Raw genomic sequence first — 20949 nt, 5'->3', positions numbered from 1 at the left:
TGGTAGGGCTGGAGCTGTCAGCTGGGGTGACTCCCCTGCAGCTCCCTGGCCACCACAGGCAGTGGGGAGCCTCAGTAGCGATGGGTGCAGGAACCTTCTCCCTCCCCATTTTTTCGCAGATATTTTTAGTAAAAGTCACCAACAGGTCATGGGCTCCCATGAATTTGTCCTTATTACCCGTGACCTGTCCATGACTTTTTCACTAAAAATATGTGAGACAAAATCTTAGCCTTTATGTATAAAGTACATTCATGGGGAGAAAATACCAGCTAGTAAATGTCTCTTTAGTCGAGCAGAAAAAGGCATAACAAGAACAAATGGCTGAAAGCAGAAGCCAGACCAATTCAAATTCGAAATAAGGCACAGAATTAACAGTGAAGATGATTAACCACTGGAACAGACTACCAAGATAGGTGGTGGAGTCTCTGTCTCTTGATGGCTTCAAATCAATACTAGTTGCATTTCTGGAGGATATGTTTTAATCAAATATACATTATTAGGCTGAATACAGGGCAAATGGGTGACATTTAATGCCCTGTAATATACAAGGGGTCAAATTGAAGATCTGTTGGTCCCTCCTGGCCTTAAAATCTGTGCTGAGATATTTCAAACTCAGTTTGAGAGTTTTAAAATATGCGGGTCACAAAACTGAACAGCATCCCTGCTTTTCAGAATGGGCTGGAAGATACTGCAAGGCTTTTAAAAAGACTGGTTGGCTTTTTCCCCAGATACCATTACGTTATCAGGTGACGAACGAGACTTTGGAAGAATGAATGTGAAACTGTGTTATATTCCTTCTGCAGAACAGATCTGGATCACAATCTTGCATGTAAGAGAATATTGCTGGGCTTGTATAACTGACTCAAATGGAGACTTTATTGTACTTAGTAATCTGTGGCATCAGTTCTCCCAGCTAGATTGGACTCTTTTGCTTCTGTAAAACTATCTCAGAACTGAAGTATCAAAATATACCCTCAGTTTGGCCTAAATGTGATACACCTTTCCTTGCTTCTTTCAAGATGTCATCTCCTCCTGGATTCTTAATGTTTTAATCACTAATGGATTTCTTTCTGCCATGGTTAAGGCCGTGAGTTTGTCACGGAGGTCATGGAAGTCAGATTCCATGACTTTCCCAGACATCCGTGACTTCTGCAGTGGCTGGTGTGACTCCAGTTCCCAGCCAATGGGAGCTGCTGAGCCAGCGCTTGGGGTGGGAGCAGGGCACAGAGCTAGGAGCTGAGGGAGGGACACGTTGCCGCTTCTGAGGAGCTGCAAGGAGCCGGGTAGAGAGACTGTCTACCCCACCCCAGCACCAGCAGGGGGTCCCGGGCTATGGGCTGCCCCCATCCCGAGCACCCATGGCATCCCTGTCCCCACCCCCCAAGATTTAGTCAGAGGTATATAACAAGTCATGGACAGATCATGGGCCATGAATTTTTGTTTACTGCCCATGACCTGTCCCATGACTTTTACTAAAAATCCCTGTATCTAAAACGTAGCCTTAGCCATGGTTTGTCATTCTGGATAGTATGACTGCTTGTGGAGTAAGGTAGTGTGCAAGAGTGGCAGAATCAGGCCCTATGTGATTGCTTTGCTCTTGAAATAAGATGCAGTGAAGCAATGTTTAATTCTGCCAATACTTCAGTGGCAAAACTACAACACCGGTAAATTATGGGATGTAACTTCTTGTGGCTTTTCTATTTGCATGTGCAGCAAGTGTTTATACAATTCCATGAACTGTGAATGATGTTGTGGTAGTGGAATTTTGAATAGCCAGGGACCCTGCAACTTTGCATGGAACAATACACACTGCCTTAAGGGCATTTTCCTGACTGATTACTATTGTAATGTCATATCATTAATTCACTAAAGTTTCCTGGATAGCTATTCTACCTTGCTGCAGAAATTGATTATCAAATACTTCAAAAATTAAACTCTAAAGCAACATGGACATCACACTTGCTCTGATTTACCTTAAAAATATATCCTGAAGCTTTTTCCTTACGCCATACAGTAAACAAGAATGTGTGCTTCTGTGTTAGCCTAAAGCAAGGGGCTTTTGCTGTCTAAAGTGACTTTGTTTTCAATGCTGTAGTGCAAAGATCTGAGCTGGCCTTCTAGTTGTGGAGAAAATCCTTATATTTCTGTCAAAGGAATTCTGATGCTGCCTAAGCCAGTGCAGTTCAAATCTTCAGCCAAAGAAGGTTCCAATGTAAGTGGTGGCAGAAAAACATCAATATTTTTTTTTCCCAGCAAATGTAAATTATTTTGATCCTGTTTCTTTGCACCATGTTTTCCATAAGAATTGTTTAGTGTCAGGACATTATCATTATAGGCTTCTAAGAGGTTAAAAAGGGGAAAATCTTGTTTCTCTCATCATTCCTCTTCTTCATCCACCCGCATTTTGCAGATGTAGAAAATGCTGAAAAACAGCAGAATTGTTGTGGTCCTGTTCCTGCTCCGAATGTGGAGATGGAGTTCGAGTGACAGGGGACTAAACCATAGAACACTAATCTGCAGTGCCTTTCTCTGCAGCAGTTCAGAAGAGAGGTCAGGAGAAGTGTAGGCACGTGGCCAATGGGTGTAGTTGTTACATATATCCACTAGCTAAGACACTACCTTGGAGTGTGTACATGGCTCTCATGATTCTCCTCATGTTGGCTCTGGCTTGGGGAGCAAAGTGGAGGTTTCAGTTCACCCCTATCTCTGCACAGGTCCCTGTGCAAACCTGTTAACTCTGCCTCTGTACAAAGAACAAGAATTTGGCCCGAAGTGTGACAATTAACAGTACACTTTGGAAAATATGAACTAGTATTGGGTGGGGGGGAAGCGAAGGGGCAAGACATGATTATCTTTGTAGGCAGTGTTGTCATAGTTGTATCAGTCCTAGGATATTAGAGAGAGAAGGTGGGTGAGGTAATAGCTTTTATTTACTCCTGGGAGAATTCTGTGCCACTGCACACAAGCAGAATTCATGTTATCTGCAGATTTCTTTGTTTCCACGCAGAAAAATGACCCCTGACGGGAAAGGAAAGAGCAGACACAACAGTAGTCATGCACCCTTCCCCGGCAGTGCAGGCACATCGGTTCAGGCGCCCAGAGCAGCCAGTAGAGACGTAAACCACAACCAGGGGAGGCAGAGCAGGCAGGTGTGTGTGTGTGTGTGTGTGTGAGAGAGAGAGAGAGAGACAGACAAGACATTCTGTCCCTCTCACTTGCTATTGCAGCACACTCTGAGGGGAGGGGTAGGCGTGGGGGACGTGGGCATGGGGCAGGCTCTATCCCCTCAGGCAGAGCAGAATGTAGCAGCCTGTCTTAGTGAATTTCCCCCCAGAGTATAAAACAGATGTAAAAGTTTTAAGGCTCCTTTACATTGCCAGAGTAGTGTAAAGGAGCCTTATTGTAAAGGATAGTGTAGCCTTATAAATGCTTATGGTGCTTTAGTGATTAGAATTGGTCTAAATTTTTGTACTGAAAAAATTTCCTATCAAAATGTGCTCCATGAACTGTTTGCTGCTGACCTTTCTGGAGATGGTCACTAGCCCATATAAATTGTTTCATTTCCTAGCCCTCACTTGCTCTTCAGTTGCCTGTGAAGTAACACTGAGCATGTGGCTGCATATATTTGTTGACTAATGCTTAGAAGTAAAGGGTCAAACCTAGCTACATTACTAGTAGGCAAAGGGGGGTTGGAGATTTCCTCCCATTCTCCATCCATTGTATTGTAGTTTTAAATAAATTACCAAAATGATTGAAACCGGCGTGATTATTTTGCATTAGTTTGAGAAATGAAATGTGCAGAATTTTAAAATATTGTGAGCAGAATTTTTAATTGTTTGGCACAGAATTCTCCCAGGAGTATTTTATTGGACCAACTTCTGTTGGTGAGAGAGACAAGCTCAAAGGAAACCTGCACGCCACTTTCAAAAGACAAGCCATGGAACTTAAATTCATAACTCTGCTAGACACTAAAAATCATGAACTGAACAGAGACACTGGATTTAGGGTTTATTACAACAATTTATAATCCACTAGCAACTCCCCCTAAGCCAGGTTCTTTCCCACCCCCTTCCTTTTTCCCTTATGATTGGAAGTGTTATCATTTGGTGCCTTGAATTGGGGACTGTATCATTTGGTGCCTTAAACGGGCTACTTCACCTGGAATGGTCCCTTGAAATATGTATTAACTACTTATGTTAAACAATCTGGTCCACCTTATATGTAGCTGTGACACTCTGAGAACTTTCCCCAGACCTGAAGAAGAGCTCTGTGTAAGCTCAAAAGGTTGCCTCTCTCACCATGACTATCTTTGGTGACATTTGATTATTAAAATTGGGCATGAAGGGAGAAAGTGGCATAGTTTGAAATGTTACCCAACACATCTAGATCATCCCAACCCTTCTGGAGAAATGTGCAATTTAACCCTTTTTCTGAGTTCCCTTCTCCCTGCTTCTTTGTACAAATATGAATTGGGGACTGTATCATTTGGTGCCTTAAATTTTACTCTGCATTTCTCAAGTGTGGGGGTCCTACTGGCTGATTAATGACCGAGGGTCCACTTCAACCTGTCAGGAGGGTTCCTTTTCTCTTTTAGGGTTACATGAATTTAGGCCTGTCTTTCTCTCACCTTGCTTGTGCAAAGGGGTTAGAAAACCTAAAGTTAGGGGCCTACTTTGTGGAAGCCAATCCTCAAACTCCTACTGACTTCGGTGAGAGCATAATGATATGTTGTGGTACCATCTAGAGGCCAACTGAGAATGGGACCCCACTGTGCTGGGCACTGGATAGGCAGAGTAGTAGGTAGTCCCTGTCCTGAAGGATTCATAGTCTAAAAGAGAGGTCAGACACCTGGAAGGAGTCAGAAGTGTAACATACAAGCAGAGGAATGGTTTGTAAACATCCATGTTGGTGCCACAATGTCTTTGTTTGTTTGCTTTTGTTGTTGAATTCCTTTTGGGAGCTTGGTAAGGAGGGCATTAGCTATATAGAAAGTCATCGGAGATGGTAAAGACAGGTGGGGCAGAGAGGGGAGTGTGGAGGGCAGGTTGAGTGAGGCTGAAGTGAAAAGAATGAGAGAGATGGGGTGGGAGGGATTAGCGCAAACAGCCAATCAGCACCAGGCAGAGAATGTCCTCACTGAGAACTTTGTAAGGCTCTGTCTTCACTGCCAAAAAAGGTGTGTTTTTTATGATGAGATAACCAAGGAGTTTTAATTGTCTCCTAGAATTTTACAGTGAGACTTGGTGCATGTAGTTTTTACTGCAGTGTATCACACGATTGGTCTCTCATGTGCAGTTGACCTTGCCTAGTTACACTGCAGTAAAAAATCCAGAGCGTTGTCTCCATTAGGATTTTACACAAGATAGGTAGTCCATGTTAGTTATCTAGCTATAAAAGAACACCTCTTTAGGTAATAAAGACACAGCCTAAGAATATCTCCAATTACACCTTTTGTAGGACTCAGAATTTTTTTTTCCTGGGTTTCATGCTGTATAGGGCTCTTTATTGTTTTGATTGTACTGTTCTATTACATATGTGTCCTTTCTTCTAGAACATTGAATTCATGGAAACCTTTGTGTTTACTATCAAATTGCAAATTCTGCAGACTGTAAGACTAGTGTTTAAAATCCAAACTCAGACTCCTCGGAAGAAAACAATTGGAGAGTGTGCCCTGCCACTACGAGAGCTCAATTCACAGGAATCGGATCATTGGCTGGATATAATGCCTGCTTCCAAAGTTTCAGTAAGTGACTGATCACCAGTTACACACCATATACCATGGTAGCTAGTGTTATCACATACACTAGAAAGAGAGCTGAAAATTAATGGGAAGAAAAGTAAAATCACAAGTATAAGGCTAATTCTAGAAATATGAGTGTTATAATTAATATCTTCCTTCACTTTGTATTTCATTCCAAAAGACTTTACAACTGTACGCTTTTTATAACTAAGCTCCTGAAACTCAGCTGCTTCTGAGGTGAAGGGCTGCAACCAGGTGTTACACAGAACAACACACACTGTGGCAACTGGGGAAATTTTTGACCAATGACAAATTCTCATCCCTCGGATCTTTATTGTTCACACAAAGTAGACAGGGCCTGAATTCTTATGGATTAAAAGTACTAAGTAGCATTACTTGCTCTTTATTGATATTTTTACCATGTAAATGTGTTTGCTCCAGACCATGCAGCTTGAATAGAATAATTCAGGCAGTTAACTTAGCAATAAACAGCAGGTGGTTGTTAAGTGTTACAGGAAAGAATAATAAAACCTGGGTTAATTTATAGGACCAACTAAATCAGAAACTACAGTAAAGCGATCTTTTGAGAAATGCAATAAAGGGTTTGTTTACTTGTTATTCCCAAGCCCAGTGCAGTGTCACACCCACAGTATGGGAGTACTTGTGGCACCTTGGAGACTAACACATTTATTTATTATAAGCTTTTGTGGGCTAGAGCCCATTTCATTGGATGCATAGAATGGAACGTATAGCAAGAATATATGTGAACACACACACACACACACCATGAAAAGGTGGAGTAAGAGGCTAATTAAGATGAGCTATTATCAGCAGGAGAAAAAAACTTTTGTAGTGATGGTCAAGATGGCCCAGTTAGACAGTTGACAAGAAGGTGTGAGGATACTTAACATGGGGAAATAGATTCAATGTGTAATGACCCAGCTATTCCCAGTCTCTATTCAAACCTTTTCATGGTGTGTGTGTGTGTGTATAAAATATATGTATTCTTACTATATGTTCCATTCTGCGCATCTGATGAGGTGGGCTGTAGCCCACGAAAGCTTATGCTCAAATAAATTTGTTAGTCTCTAAGGTGCCACAAGTATGCCTGTTCTTTTTGCAGATACAGACTAACATGGTGCTACTCTGAAACCCACAGTATGGCAGTTCTTACAGAACTCTGTGTCATAACAGCAGGATCATCTTAATTTTCATTGTGGGATTTTCCCCCCTAAATATGTTTGACGTGAAAATGTGCCCAGATGCTAATGTTTTCTATAAATCAAATTTGAATTAATGAATTTGGAAGCAAACTGCATCTGAATAAATCTGCAATGTTCCAATGTAAATGGTACTTGCCCTGTGTAGATATCATTATTGAATAACCATAAATGCTCCTCATTCTTCACATGACTCGATAATCTTCTGTGTGTGAGTGACATCAGAGAGCATTAAAAAATTAGTAGTAGGAGTCAGATGAACTCTTAAACACAAGCAGCCCCACAAAGAGCCAACTCCTGAGGTTTGTATTTCAGGAGGAATTCTGTAGCAGCTTCCAAATTGTGTTCATGAAGTTCCAGCCTAATAATTCAAAATAGGGAGAGATGCTGCAAATAATGTATAATCATAAGCATTATTTTTATAGAGCTTCCTAAGATACTCCAACAAGTCTTAAAGTTTGTCCTGAGCATTTCATTTGTGTAGTGTTCGTTAAACTCCGAGATCTTATTACATTTACACTGTTTGTTCATGGAAGAAATAAATTCTACATAGTAAAACCCCAAAGCCTCTGGTCATCCATAAACACATTGGGTAAGTGTCAGGGTATTTATGGAATAAAGTGATATTTTTCTGTCTATACCTCAGTATACAGAAATGCATGAGGAAAGGGTCACCAAAGAATGTTTTGGGTGCTGGTGGAATAAATCTGGTTTCTATTTCAATATCCACATAAAACACATGCATTTACTTATGAGTTTATATGCAACTTAATCCAGATATTAAAGCAACATTCTTCTTTTTATAGGTATGCAATGCAGAACTTCAAATAGGAACCTGTTTTCAAGCAATAAACAACAGGATTCAGTTACAGATTCTTGAAGCCCAAAGCCTCCCAAGCTCATCCACACCGCTCTCTTTAAGTAAGTACATCAGCTGTCTCATACCTCCTGTCTAGAAGCATTTGTAACAGGTAGAGTACTGCTTGAATGACTTGGCAATTCATAGCATTCCACACAAACCTCGAGCTAATACTACATAGCACAGTAGATTTCCATTGCCAAGATTCGTTTCCATAGATGTCAAACTAGATTAAATTTGTTGTTTGGTTTGATGCTGTGTTTGTGTGTTTGGGGTTTTTCTTTTGTCCTAATATTATTTCGGACATGCAAGAGCATTAGCCTGCCCTTGCCATTTGGATGCTGTGTTAATCAGTTCAATGTTGTTGAATATATTAGGCATGTGTGATTTTAATGAAAGCTATTGTATGGTTCTTGCGATGGTTAAGTAAATATGAACACATTTGGCCCAGCTTTTAGGTAATTATTAGACTATAAACTACACACTTGGATCTTGTCAGGTTTTAGTGGACTAACCGCTTTGTGTGTCTCACATTTTTCCTTTATCCTAGATTTCATTGTGAAGGTTTCAATGTTTAGTACAGAAGGATTGATTTATAAGAAAAAGACGCGTCTATTGAAACCCACCAATGGACGAGTGAAGTGGGGAGAAACAATGACTTTTCCAGTTAGCCCGAATGAACAAGGAATTAATTTTCTCATCAAACTCTACAGCAGGACCTCAGTGAGAAGAAAACACTTCCTGGGACAGGTTGGTTTTTATTCTCTGCCCCCCACTCCCCCACCCCCGGTAACTAGCATGAAATCTAGAGGTTAAAAATTTACTTGACAGGATCACTGCTTAGCTAAATTATGTATTGAACAAAATGGTCGACATTCAGAGATTAAACAGCCAGTAGCAGCTTTGGGCCCTGTCCTACATTTCCTGAGCATTTCCTGAGTGGTGCTGTGCTCCTACAGTGCCCATGCAGTTGTAGTTGAGGGTGCTCATTGCCCCTCAGAAGACACTTTGTACCTCACAGGATTGGGCTCATTGATTTTTCTTCCCCCAGAGTCCCACCATGTGAAATACCTCTTTCTCTCTCACTCACATACATACAGATAAACTCCTCCTTGCTGAATACCTAACCGACTAAGGCTTTGTCTACACTACCTCTTTTGTTGGTGTGGGGGCCCTCCTAACCCACAAAAGTTTCACTGACAAAGGGGCTGGTGTGGTCAGCGCTATGTCGGCTGGAGACGCTCTCCTACCAACATAGCTACCGTCGCTTGTTTAGGGTGGTTTAATTATGTTCATGGGAGAGCTCTCTCCCACTGGCATAGAGCATCTACATGGGAGACCTTACAGCAGCATAGCTGTGCGACTGTAAGGTTGGTAGAGTAGACAATAGCTTAGACTTTCTAAAGTAAAGCAAATCCGGCATTCACAGGAGCACTGCGGCTCTGAATAGCCTCTAGAAAAAGAGGGTGTATCAGCTTGCAGTGCTTACGCAAGTATGCAGAGAAGGAAATGTCAAGAGCTTAAATGACTGCCTTCCCTCTCGTCCCCTACTATTAAACATTAAATGTTACCTTTGCTTCCCTTTCAAGTCCCTGAAAGGGAAGCAGGAAACTCAGGAATCTATTGCAATGGATGTTGAAACTAGCTCAGTTCTGAGTACACAAGACCTAATCACAGTTCTGTTGTTATCTTGAACCTCGTAATGATATTTGTTTTTCTGTTAAATAAAATGCTTGAGGGGAATGCAATATTTTCTTTATGGTAAAGTTGGTGGTTTCCATTGCACCTTCCTGAAGGTACCGTGTGGCCACAATTATTTTAGTAACTAAGAGTTTTTAGTTTGGCTTTTTAAAATCTCCCCTCCCAACTTCCTGTCTCTTCTGTCCTCCTTTCTTTCTCTCGTGGATCACAGGTCAGTCTTGATAACCCACTATCAGTGCTGTCTGATCTGTTCCAGAGCCCTCAATGCTAGGTAGTGGTAGTTGTCTCTCTGAGAGCCATTAAATAACACATGCACCTAAATTTTAGAACCCCAAAATGTCTGGGTTTTTTTGAGAGCCTCGCCACCTTTATAATGTTCACATCCCACTGAGGTCCTATGCTCTTAATCACAGTAAACATGTAACTTACCATTGTATCAGTATACCTTCGGCTTATGACATTTTAAACGTGCACAGTTACTGAAGAGCTGTAAGTGCTATGGAAGTCCTATTCTAGCATGAGTGATTGTAAGGTGAGCTTCCCCATGCTGGACAGAGCAACATTCCACATGTGTACTGGATCTCATTGTGATCCTGTTAGTAAAACTATATTACAAAAGGAAAAAAATAGGCATGTGCTTTCTAGCTATTTTAATTTGGGTTAAATAATAACATGTGCATGATGCTGCAGTTATCAAGCTTCGTCACTTCATCTTGATTTGTGCTTTTAATAATAAATCTTATTTTTGAGGGGAGGGGGGGAAGTGCACTACCTCTGCTCTTTAGAGCTGATTTGGAAAGGCTTGTTTAGGCTGAAACAGGCAGACTCAAAACATGGCCATAGGAAAAATGTACTGCGAGCACTTGGCTGCAGAGCTGGAAAAAGAAGAATATAGCCACGTCCAGAAATTTCATTCTTTAAGAGACTGTGATATTTAATTGGATGACATTCTTAGAAGACAACTTAAAGCTTAGACTGTGCTGTTTGTAGGTATGTCTTTGATCATAAGCATGACCATTTTAATGCATAAAGGAGTTTATTTAGTGATCTTATGTATACAAGGGATCCAATCCTTCAGTCCTCTGCCTGGCAAAATTCCCACTGACTACCCTGAGAGCCAACATTGGGCATGCATAGTGTATTTTGACCAAAAAAATCACATTTTAATCATTGGGATTTGTATTAGAAAGATAGTCCTCTGAAGCACAGAGAAAAGAAGGAAAAGCCTTCATAAATATTGATAGAGTTCTGTTTATCCCAATAACTTTTGTTAATGGAAGGGGGGTGGTATGTGGGAGAGAGATGATTAGACAGAAACTTCCTCCTTTGCTCTGCACTTCATTTTGTATCTGCTGTCTATTACTTGAACACTGCTGACAAACTGATTTTTCTCTCGTGATTATACATGGTATGGGCACATTCCTTCATGTGTTGTTTTGGCCACTTCACCTGGAATGGTCTTTTAGATTGTGTGTTAACCACTTATGCTAAACAATCTGTTCCACCTTGCCTTTAGTTGAGACTCGTTGAGTTTCTTTCCAAGATCTGAAGAAGAGCTCTGTGTAGCTTGAAAGCTTGTCTCTTAGTCTTTCACCACCAGAAGTTGGTCCCATAAAAGAGATTACCTCACCCACCTGGTCATTTGGGCAAGAAATCCATTGAGTTCAATGGAGTGCACAGTTAGGCCATATCTGTTTTTTAATTGTGAATGTAAATGTATTGTGCAAGTTCTGTAGAGCCATTCCCAGTCCTAATGGGTTCTGAGACTTCCCCTGAGTGTTGACTTGCAGCAGCCATGGAACTCGGAGATGGCAAATGATGCTCAACTGGCTGCATGATGCAAAGTGGAGATATGTATGTTGTTGCCTATGATGAGTCCACCAAACTCCTAGTCACTGTCCGAGGCAGAAATTGAACTCAGTATTTTAACACCCTGTGCTCCCAGGGCCAGACCATACTAACTATGACAGATTTTTATTATACTCTGCTTCTGACGAGTTATTGTGCATGCATATAATGAAAGCAAGCATATTATCAGCAATGTTGAGGGGGTTGGCTGAGGCTGCCAGTAATGTGATCTGTATGACAACTCAGCTGTGGTGTGTTGTTTGTTCTTTTCTTACCACAGGTCTGGCTAAGCTCTAATAGCAGTAATAGTGAAGCTGCAGATCAGTGGAGAGATACAATCACAAACCCCGAAAAGGTTGTCATTAAATGGCATAACATAAATCCATCCTGAAGATGTCAGATGAATTCAGTACTGATATGGACTTGCTACAAGAAACTCCTGCACTCTTAAAATGAACTAATACAGATAAGAAAAGGGAAAATACTGCCTACTCGAATGGAGTCTGGGCTTGCATCACATATTGTTAACTGGAAAAAGCCAAAAGGAAAAGGGATCAGAGCTTTCACAGAGTACTGCTGGCAAAATACTGGTATGATAACAAGTGGGAATTAGTGAAACTGTATGCTGAAGTAAAACACCACCTTGAGAAGTGAACAGTTGTTGCTGTAGTTTTTCCAAGAAGGATTCTATAATATAGTGCTCATGTACATTTAAAGCATATTTTAAAAGGGAGTGTGTGGAATTGAGCTCATGCCCTCGTGCATTTTAAACTTCTTTATAGAAGGCTGGAAAGGGGGTTTGTGTGTAGTTTTGGTTTTGCTTTGGGCTTTTCCCAAAAGGATTCCTCTGAACTTTTTAGTAACAATAGAAACCCAGTTCTCATCTTCCCTGGAAGTGTCGATAGATGACTGGAGAACTGGCAGGATTATATTTTTGATATCAAGCAAGTGAAACTTTTTGTCAGTAACTCCTGATTAAACAGTAGAAAAGATGCAACATCACAACACTTCCATTAAGGCTTGAGAATGTTCCCATCCTCCTGAGACTTTCACAAAATCAGGGAAATGAAGACCTGATATTACTGATATTTTAAAAACAACACAAAAGCAGCAGAATTTAAAAAATGAACAAACCCCTTTTAGGCCACATTTTTCTACTTTTTTAAGTAAAAGAGGCAACAAACATTTTTTTTTTTTCCTTGCAGTCTGTAACAATGTTGGTATCCAGTCTCTGAAAGCAGAAACTTGATTCTGATTTTTCCCCATTGTTCTCTGTTATGGGTCTACATGTGAGACCTTTAGTTGGGCAGGCTCACGTTGACATTAGTGGGGCCCCTTCATTAAAATCAAGGGGTCACATGAGTGTTGACTTCCTTTGAACAGAATGAAATGAACATCTCTACAAATGAGCAAACTTCATGGGGTAGAGCCTCAGCTGCGTCCTTGGAGCACTTAGCACAGCTAAGGAGTGGGGAACACACGGGGATCCTGGGGTCACCCCACGCAGCAGTCAGAGCTCAAAGACTACTCTACCCTGTGCCAGCTGGCAGCAGCCACAAAGGGCCATTAAAACAACCAGGGATAGCGGTGGGGCATGGACCCTCCTTCCTCCCAGCTGCCCCTGCTATTCTGACACAGGGAGTGGAATAGTGCTGTAAGAGTTACTATGGCTACTCTGTGCCACCCAAAGATCTCCCTATGCAGGTGAGGTACTGCAGGGGCTGGATCTGTTTGCTTTAGGGCTGCTTTGTGCTGGTGAAATGGTGAAAAGTGGCCAGAGCAAGGCCTGGGATTGGGGCCAGTATTTGTGGATAAATTTCTCCATTTGTATTTTTTATAACATAAACCACTTCCTGTCTAATCAATGATGTTGTAGTGTTTACTTACATTTTTTGAAAGCCAGACTAACCTGTACTGTGGAACAGGCAAATATTTACTGATCTAGAAGTGCTTATAAAATGTTCATTAGAACACAGCACACCGTAGGACTCAAGTTTTATTTAAGCGGTAGGCCGAAAGTGAGAGTAAATTTTAATACAGCTCTAAGAATCGGAAGAGTAACAATCTGAGGTACATCTTCGGTACAAATGGCACCAATGATTTTTTGTGGTGCCACCGTGGCCACACAATAGTTAAATCTAGCTTCTTTTCATTCCATATCTTCACATAGCTGTTTATGAAGAAGAATTTTCACTCTGGGCTTTAATTTGATAAATAAGCTGCATGTATAATATACAGACATCTAAAACCCACAAACCTTTTTGCGCACCTGCAACTATTGGATTGTTAAGAAATAAATCTGTAAATAAGTATTTACACGATCACTCATCCCTTACCAGTTCCTTATTCGCTACCTATACAGAGTGCACAGACACTGTCTGCGTACTCTAAAAAGATAGACAAAATGAAGTTACCTTATTGGTTAACTTCAAATCCACTCACACACGATGGGTTTGCATATTTGGATTTGAATGAGAATGTTTTTGGAATATGCTCTTCTTAGAGGAGAGAGAGGCTGTGAGAAGGAACAGCTGAGGGCCAGAAAAAATAATTTAATGGAAGAACACACACCTTGTAGATACAGTCCTGTAATATTTGTTTACAGTTTGATGCAGGGAAGGATTTTCATGAATGTCTTTCCAGTTTTTTGACCAGCTATATTGTTGGCTGAAACTTTTCAAATTTCAGCAAATTTTCAATGACATTTGAGCAAAAAACAAACGTGGGGAGAATGCGAAGATTTGTGTGTGTGTGTGTGTATTTCCACTTTTTTCACCAGCTCCAGAAAACAACTAAAACCAGGTTTTTAATATTTTAGCCCTGGATCCTCAGAGGCAAAGGTTGAATCCTGCTCCCACTGATGTCAGTGGCAAAATTCTCATGGGGCCAAACTCATCCTAGGTTATAGTACTGATTTATGTCTGATCAATTTGACCTGCTGACTTCAGTGAGAACAGAATCTAGCCTTCGCTGCTCTTTCTGTAATCTCTCTATTTTAATATGTCCGATGTATCTCCTTTCATGATAACAAAAGTATTGTAAGCTGAGTATCTGTTGCTTTGCGCAGGCCTGGTCAGCACTACTACTGGGGGAGGGAAGGAGAAGGGCAAGGAATGTTCCAACATTTTGGAAGCCACAATTTAAACACTCCTCTTTAGAGAAGACTTTATAATAAAATTACTTCAGACACTGAGCCTTGTTTAAAACATAACTGGTCATGTTCCCTTCTTGCTATGTTGACATTTTAGTATATACCTTTACGTTAACATTTATTCTATATACATAAGTAATAAACAGTGTGTTTACATCTGATTTTTGTTGTTGTTGGTTTCTCTAATGCTTACTTAGCCCTTCATACTCCAGTACAATTCCTACATTTTTCTCTACAAAACTCCTTTCAGCTTGGTAATTTGTGAGGGGTTGTTTTTAATTAAAAAAGGTGTATTTATATTACAACTGCAGTTGTGTGTGGTCTCTGCATTTTTGAGCAGCTGCTCAGCTATCAAAGCAGTAGCATAAGTGTCTATGTAGAATGTACTGATCCCCTTGGCCCTCACAAAATGACCCAGAGCTTTCAAGAGCTGTACTTAAGGCTCTTCGTACTATTGTGTAACAGTCGCATAACATTTTTAGCAGCTAGGAAGATGAACAGAGCAGTGAACTCCACTGTTGACCTTAAGGAACATTACTTCTGTGAAGTCACTTAACCATCATGGAGTAGGGGTTTTACAGCATCATCTATGTGGAACTGATTTGGTAAGACTCAGAAACTAACTAAAATGCATGGAAACACCATCTCTCTACCCCTTCCCAACACAATTTCTTGACTACGTCCTCAACTGCTTCCAGACCCTTAGCATAGATGAGCTTCTTAACTACAGAATGAAGATCTAAGACTACCTTTTAAAAAAGGGGGGGGGGGGCAAAAGGTTTCTGTGGGTCTGATTTTTTTTTAAATATATATTTAAGAGCAGTTGAGCACCCACAGCCCTAACTGAACTCTATGGCAGTTATAGGCACTCAGAAGCCCTGACACTGACAATCAGTCCTCAACCTGTTTCTAGATGAAGCTTCCCTGTGCTGTCAACTGCTTTATACATTTCCTTTCAGTGGTGCTTTGTTCTGTTCTTCGTACATGGAAAGTAGGAAAATTTAGCAATGTTACACATGCCTTTTTCGGCTTTCTTGATCTGTTGTAGGACTGTCCAGTCTAAGCTTCAAGCACAAAAGGATAGGGTGTAAAAACAATTATTGGACTCCCTTTTGTAGCACAATATAACACTACTTTATAGGGTAAAGAGGACTCTCTGCAAGTCTCTTGAAACAATAATGTTCAGAAGGAGGTTTGTGGGGGTAGAAGTGTGTGTGTGTGTGTGTGAGAGAGAGAAATTAGATGACAAGGTTTTCTACCATCTAGAAAGAAAATCCCATTAACCACATACAGCAATTAATATTTTCCAGCTTCAGTATTTTTTTCCACCGACAAACTGGAGGGGCATCACATGAGTCCTATGTTAAAGGACTACTCGTTTGGGTTCTGAAAAGAAAGATCTCTCATTTAAAATTAGATCTGGATCTCTCTTCATTGCCAAGGTAGCCTAGAATATATAAGCAATGCAGAATATATAAGCAATGCAACATGATGAGATTTGAAAGAAATTGAGAGCTATAGGATTCCTCTGCAGCAGGAAAATGGGGGAGAAGGAGGAGAAAGGGGTGAAATATATTTTCTTCCTCCCTCTCTCTCTCCCTTGCTTGCTTTTTTTGTGTAAAATAGATTAGTTGAATTGGGAGTGTAACCTCAAGAATCTTCTCATCTCTTTCCCCCCCGCAATCACCCACCACTTGAGTGATGATCCAGATGCAACCAGGTAAGAAAGCTGCTCACCCAACACAAGCCAGAGACTGCAGGATGACCCACCTGACAACACTGCTGAGGGTCTCAAAGAACAGCTACCAGGTAAGGGAGTTACCTACAGGAGCTTCCATGAGGTGCTGGGAAGGGGAAAGAATACAGTGGGTTGGAAGGTACTGGGACAGAGGATTGGGGTAGGGAAGAACTGATGCATTTGAAAGTATGGAGTAGATTTTTATTGTTGGGAATGGGAGAAGTGTGTGGTGCTGACTGGATAGGGAAGAAGTATTTTACCCAGGGGACATAACACCCTGAAGTGGAAATGTTTTTTGAGTGCTTCCTGTTTAAAACAAAAAAGGCAACAAACTGTGGTATTATAAAATGCCAATAACTCAGTTCTCAGCCAGGGGGGATTCATTCAAGGTCCTTGGAGCAGATGCAGTAGCAGCTAACCCATGATAAACCATGAATCAACTGGGAGGTGGCTGATCAAGGACTCCATCAGCAATGTAGACTAGATGGGAAGTCTGCTTAGGGAGGCAGCATGGGGATCGGAGATCAGAGACTGAGGGTGTGGAGTCAGGACCACAAGGAAATATCTGCGTAGAAAGGCTTGACGTACACTAGCGGAGTTGAGCAAAATTTTGGTGCCTCTGGGCCTGACCTAGATCCTGAATTTCCTCCCAATGAAATCAGCAATAAAACTACTATTGATTTCAGCCGAAGCAGGAGTTTGTCCTTTGTCTTCATCCACACATAGGCCTCAAAAGCATTTACAAGTTATTGCAATGTTAATAAGAGATCAGCTGACACCCCAGGTAACTTCTCATATATGTATACGTTGAGCTCCTGAAAGTTTGGCTCTTTGCAGCAATTTGTAATGAAAGAGGTGCTGAGGCTCAAGCAATTTAATTTACTTTCAAAACTGATGCAGCAAGCCCTGAGGTACCAGAGTTATGAACTGCCAAGCCCAGTCTCGGCCCTGGATAGCTGCAGCACAAATTAAGCACTGCTTTGCAGGAGAATGCTCTAAATCATATGCAAAAGAAATTAATCCCTAATGTGCGGGGTTTTTTTGTTTTGTGTTTTTTAATAGATCCTCTTCCTCAGCTTGTCTTGTATATTGTAAAGAAGTTAAGGTGAATCAGTTACTGAGAGCAGTGTGACTACCTGTCGTGTGAGAGCTGGGGGTGCTGGAACAATTTTTATAATAGGGGTACGGAGAGCCATTGAACCAAACTGAAAACCCTGTATATAATGGAAACCACTTTGGGAGTGCGGCAGCACCCCTCACACCGCTAGTTCCAGCACCTACGGTAAGAAATTCTGCTTCTTTTCTTGAAGAGCTGGTAGCTGCCATGCTATCAAGACTTGTGTGAGACAATGACCCCACTGAAGTTGATAGCAAATCACCCACAGACTTCAATGAGGGCCAGGATTTCACCCATAAAGCTGCAATAGTGGAAAAATAGCCATCACCTTAGGAGCAATCTTCTGACACCAGTTAGTGAAGTCGCATGTACACTTGATGTCTACTTCTGACCATCCAAAAAAGATGGAGGAGAAGGGAAAATGTAGCAAAGAGCTTTGCTTAAAGGGGCAACCTAAAGAAATCACTCTTGCATATGAACATTTTTTAAAACTACTTTGGTTACAAGTAACGCCCAAGCTGGCTATCACTGAAAAGGCTAGAGAAAATATTTCTCTTTTATTTCAGTTAATTTACTTTGTGCATTTGGCAATAGGTGGTGTATAATCACTTTCACCATTTCTCCTGAATAGTCCATTTCTCCTATATGTTAGTTTGATTCTCTCACAGCAACAAGGGGTAGAGAAAAACTTTTCAAAATGTAGCTGTAAAACCACAAACAATGGGAAGAGAATTTCAGGGCATCTTCGAGGACACACCAGGGTTTGGCCTGGGGACCTCCACAGCTTAGCTTATCAACAATGTCCCTCTCTGTAGCCAAGCAAGAGCACCTGCTCTCAGGTGTCAGCTGTTGCCTTTCTTGGGTGGAGACCTGTGTGTCTCCCTCCTGAATGGAGTATCTCCAGACTGATCAGTTCCCTGCCTTCACTGTGCTAAAGAGGGTCTGCCTCAGCTGACCCGTTTCACTTTTTTCCTCAGAGATGGTACACAGTGTGATTGCTACAGTTATAAGGTACCAAACATCATTTCCTATGCAAGCCTCTTTTATTAAGGTAAAAGCACTACAGAGGAAATGTACTGAAAACAGTAAAAACTTCCATGCATACTAATAAGCTTACCAGAGATAACCCCCTCCAACATGGGCTCTGGAAGGAGCAGTTCTTCAACACCCCACCCAAGGGTTTTCCTGTGATTTCAAGTTAATCACACCTTTTGCTTAGAAGAAAAACTCAGTCTTATGAGGGCCTCCAAAGGTCAAAGTCCTTCCAAACCTTCCCTAAGGATTGGAACCCTCCGTGGACCAGAGGTCCTGTTCATCTGCCGTATCAGAAAGAAGGCCCTGAGTCAGCTTAAACTCAGGCTACTTATTCAGAAGTCCTTTCTTTGTCTGTTGGTCCTTGGAGAATCCAGTTTGAGTCTTTGAACTATCCTTATGTAACAGATATTCAGCAGACAAAAGGTCTCCCCCTTCAAAGGCTGTTCAAGTGGGGGTTTACAATCCCTCCCCCACGAAACCCAGAATTTCCTAAGAATGCCACTTCACACATTGTCCCAAAAGGTCAGTTGTCTGCTATGTTGTTCAACATAGTCTTGTTTTGAAGTTCACAATACCCCAAATATTGCCTTAATCCTGTCTTCCTCCAAAAGTAGTTCCATATATCCCACAATAGTAAGTGAACATTTGCATTTGTAATGCAACCAGCTCCCAAAATACTTAAATTTCATTCCACATGGTTTAACTTACTTCACTAAGGTTTGTCCAGGAAATTGCCCTTACTCACAGAGATAAGGAGCCAGGGATTGGTAGCTGTCACTCTAACAGACCCATATCTTCTGTGGGTTGGGTAGATAGGGACATGTTTACACACCCAGGGACATGTTTACACACACATACTACTTCTGGACAAAGGAAGTTCATCCAAAGGGTCTGAGGCCCACAGTAGCTTGGTTCCCAGACATGAGCTTATTCCCTATGAGGATCAGCATAGAGGGAGATCTGTATCGTGCATTGACCAGTGGGTTACAAGTGCATGGCCTTGTCTTAACTCAGAGGTTGCACCAGTACAACTTAAATCAGTTTGAAAACAGACCTAATTGAACAGGCACAGACACCTGCCTGGGCACACTTTTCAGTTTAACACTGGCTATACACCAGGTTTAAACAGACTCTTAAGAATGTACATACATAAAGTTGCACCTGTTTAACTAAATCAGTTTAAAATAAACTTTTAGTTGATGTAGAGTTGCTTCTAGACCAGGCCCATAAAAATGCATTTAACTCTCTAGATTTCAATTTGATGGTGTTCCTTTGAGAAAACAATGCAAGATTCTTATTTTAAAGATGGATGAATGTTGTACTGAGCTTATAAATCATAATATATTTTAAAAAACCCTCAACTCCTTAGGTAATTGATTGTGTTTATATTTAGGGAAATAATAGCTTGTAATTTTCTGTCCTGGAAAATCCATTTGATAACACCAGCTCCTTTCTTTGCTGGCAAGACATGTATATGTAACGAGGTAATTTCTAAACATTAAAATAAATACACATGCTGCTTAACTTGACATTTGTCTGACACACATAGCTTTAGCTCTGAGTTATGAGTTTGTTTTGCAGCCAGAAAACCTGTCCAGTATGATTTATGCTGAGTCACCTTTCTTGTTTTTCCAGCTTCTGTGTAAAATTACATCACAATGTAAATACAACCCTGTACGTGATCTGATGCTTGGTGCATGGGAAAAAAACATTGCTAAGAGCAGCACCATGTTCTACAAACATTGCTTTTGATGGCTTACATTCTTTTATCTAGCTTACAGTGAGATCCCAGTCTATATCCCATCAAAATCCTTGACACAACTTCCATCGCATTCAATGAAAGTGGGATTGGTCTCGAAGGCTATTTTAGGTATCACAGCATCACTATAATATAATGTATCTCCTAAAATAACATGTCTCCCATAATTTTTTACATAGAGAAGTCTGTAGAAGGGCTTCTGTCTTCAACCATATTTCTATAGATGTACATCAGATATACAATTTTACAGACAATGGGCATGTTAAATCTATCAATCTCCATTTCAGTGCAGACTTAGATCCCTACAGTCCATGGACAAGTACCTTGTCTATTTTTTTTGTTTAAAACACACAAGTCATAGTGCTTCCATCTCTTTTTCACTGGGAGAATATTACATGTCCTAATAGATCTCACTGTCACCAGTGTCTTCCTAAGAGGGTGATTCTAAAGCCTATTGAATTCAATGGGGATCTTTCCACTGACTTCATTGGCCTTTGGATTAGGTCCATTACTGCTAGAGCTATGTAATCACTTTCCTTGCTTTAAATTAGTTGAAGACTCTTTTCAGAGTAACAGCTGTGTTAGTCTGTATTCGCAAAAAGAAAAGGAGTACTTGTGGCACCTTAGAGACTAACCAATTTATTTGAGCATGAGCTTTCGTGAGCTACAGCTCACTTGCTGTAGCTCACGAAAGCTCATGCTCAAATAAATTGGTTAGTCTCTAAGGTGCCACAAGTACGCCTTTTCTTTTTGTAGACTCTTGTACACGTTCCTCTTCTTT

General features: G+C 41.0%; 1 protein-coding gene across 3 annotated transcripts in view; it reads left to right on the top strand.

Moving 5' to 3' along the window:
* TC2N (tandem C2 domains, nuclear) overlaps window positions 1–13900 on the top strand; it is a 46850-nt gene extending 32950 nt beyond the window's left edge. For 2 of the 3 annotated variants that reach the window (XM_073349446.2, XM_073349445.2), the window contains exons 7-12: window positions 729–829; window positions 2096–2212; window positions 5552–5743; window positions 7767–7881; window positions 8370–8569; window positions 11649–13900. In XM_073349446.2, the coding sequence (XP_073205547.1) occupies window positions 729–829; window positions 2096–2212; window positions 5552–5743; window positions 7767–7881; window positions 8370–8569; window positions 11649–11759 (836 nt within the window). In that variant the 3' untranslated portion in view covers window positions 11760–13900. The remainder of the gene's footprint in view (window positions 1–728; window positions 830–2095; window positions 2213–5551; window positions 5744–7766; window positions 7882–8369; window positions 8570–11648) is intronic. The other variant, XM_073349448.2, reaches the window with a different exon arrangement.
* The last annotated feature ends 7049 nt before the right edge of the window (window positions 13901–20949 follow it).

The sequence above is a fragment of the Lepidochelys kempii genome, chromosome 6 (assembly GCF_965140285.1).
Source record: "Lepidochelys kempii isolate rLepKem1 chromosome 6, rLepKem1.hap1, whole genome shotgun sequence".
Taxonomy (NCBI): domain Eukaryota; kingdom Metazoa; phylum Chordata; order Testudines; family Cheloniidae; genus Lepidochelys; species Lepidochelys kempii.
The sequence above is the reverse complement of the archived record's forward strand: the minus strand, read 5'-3'. Positions and strand labels throughout refer to the sequence as shown.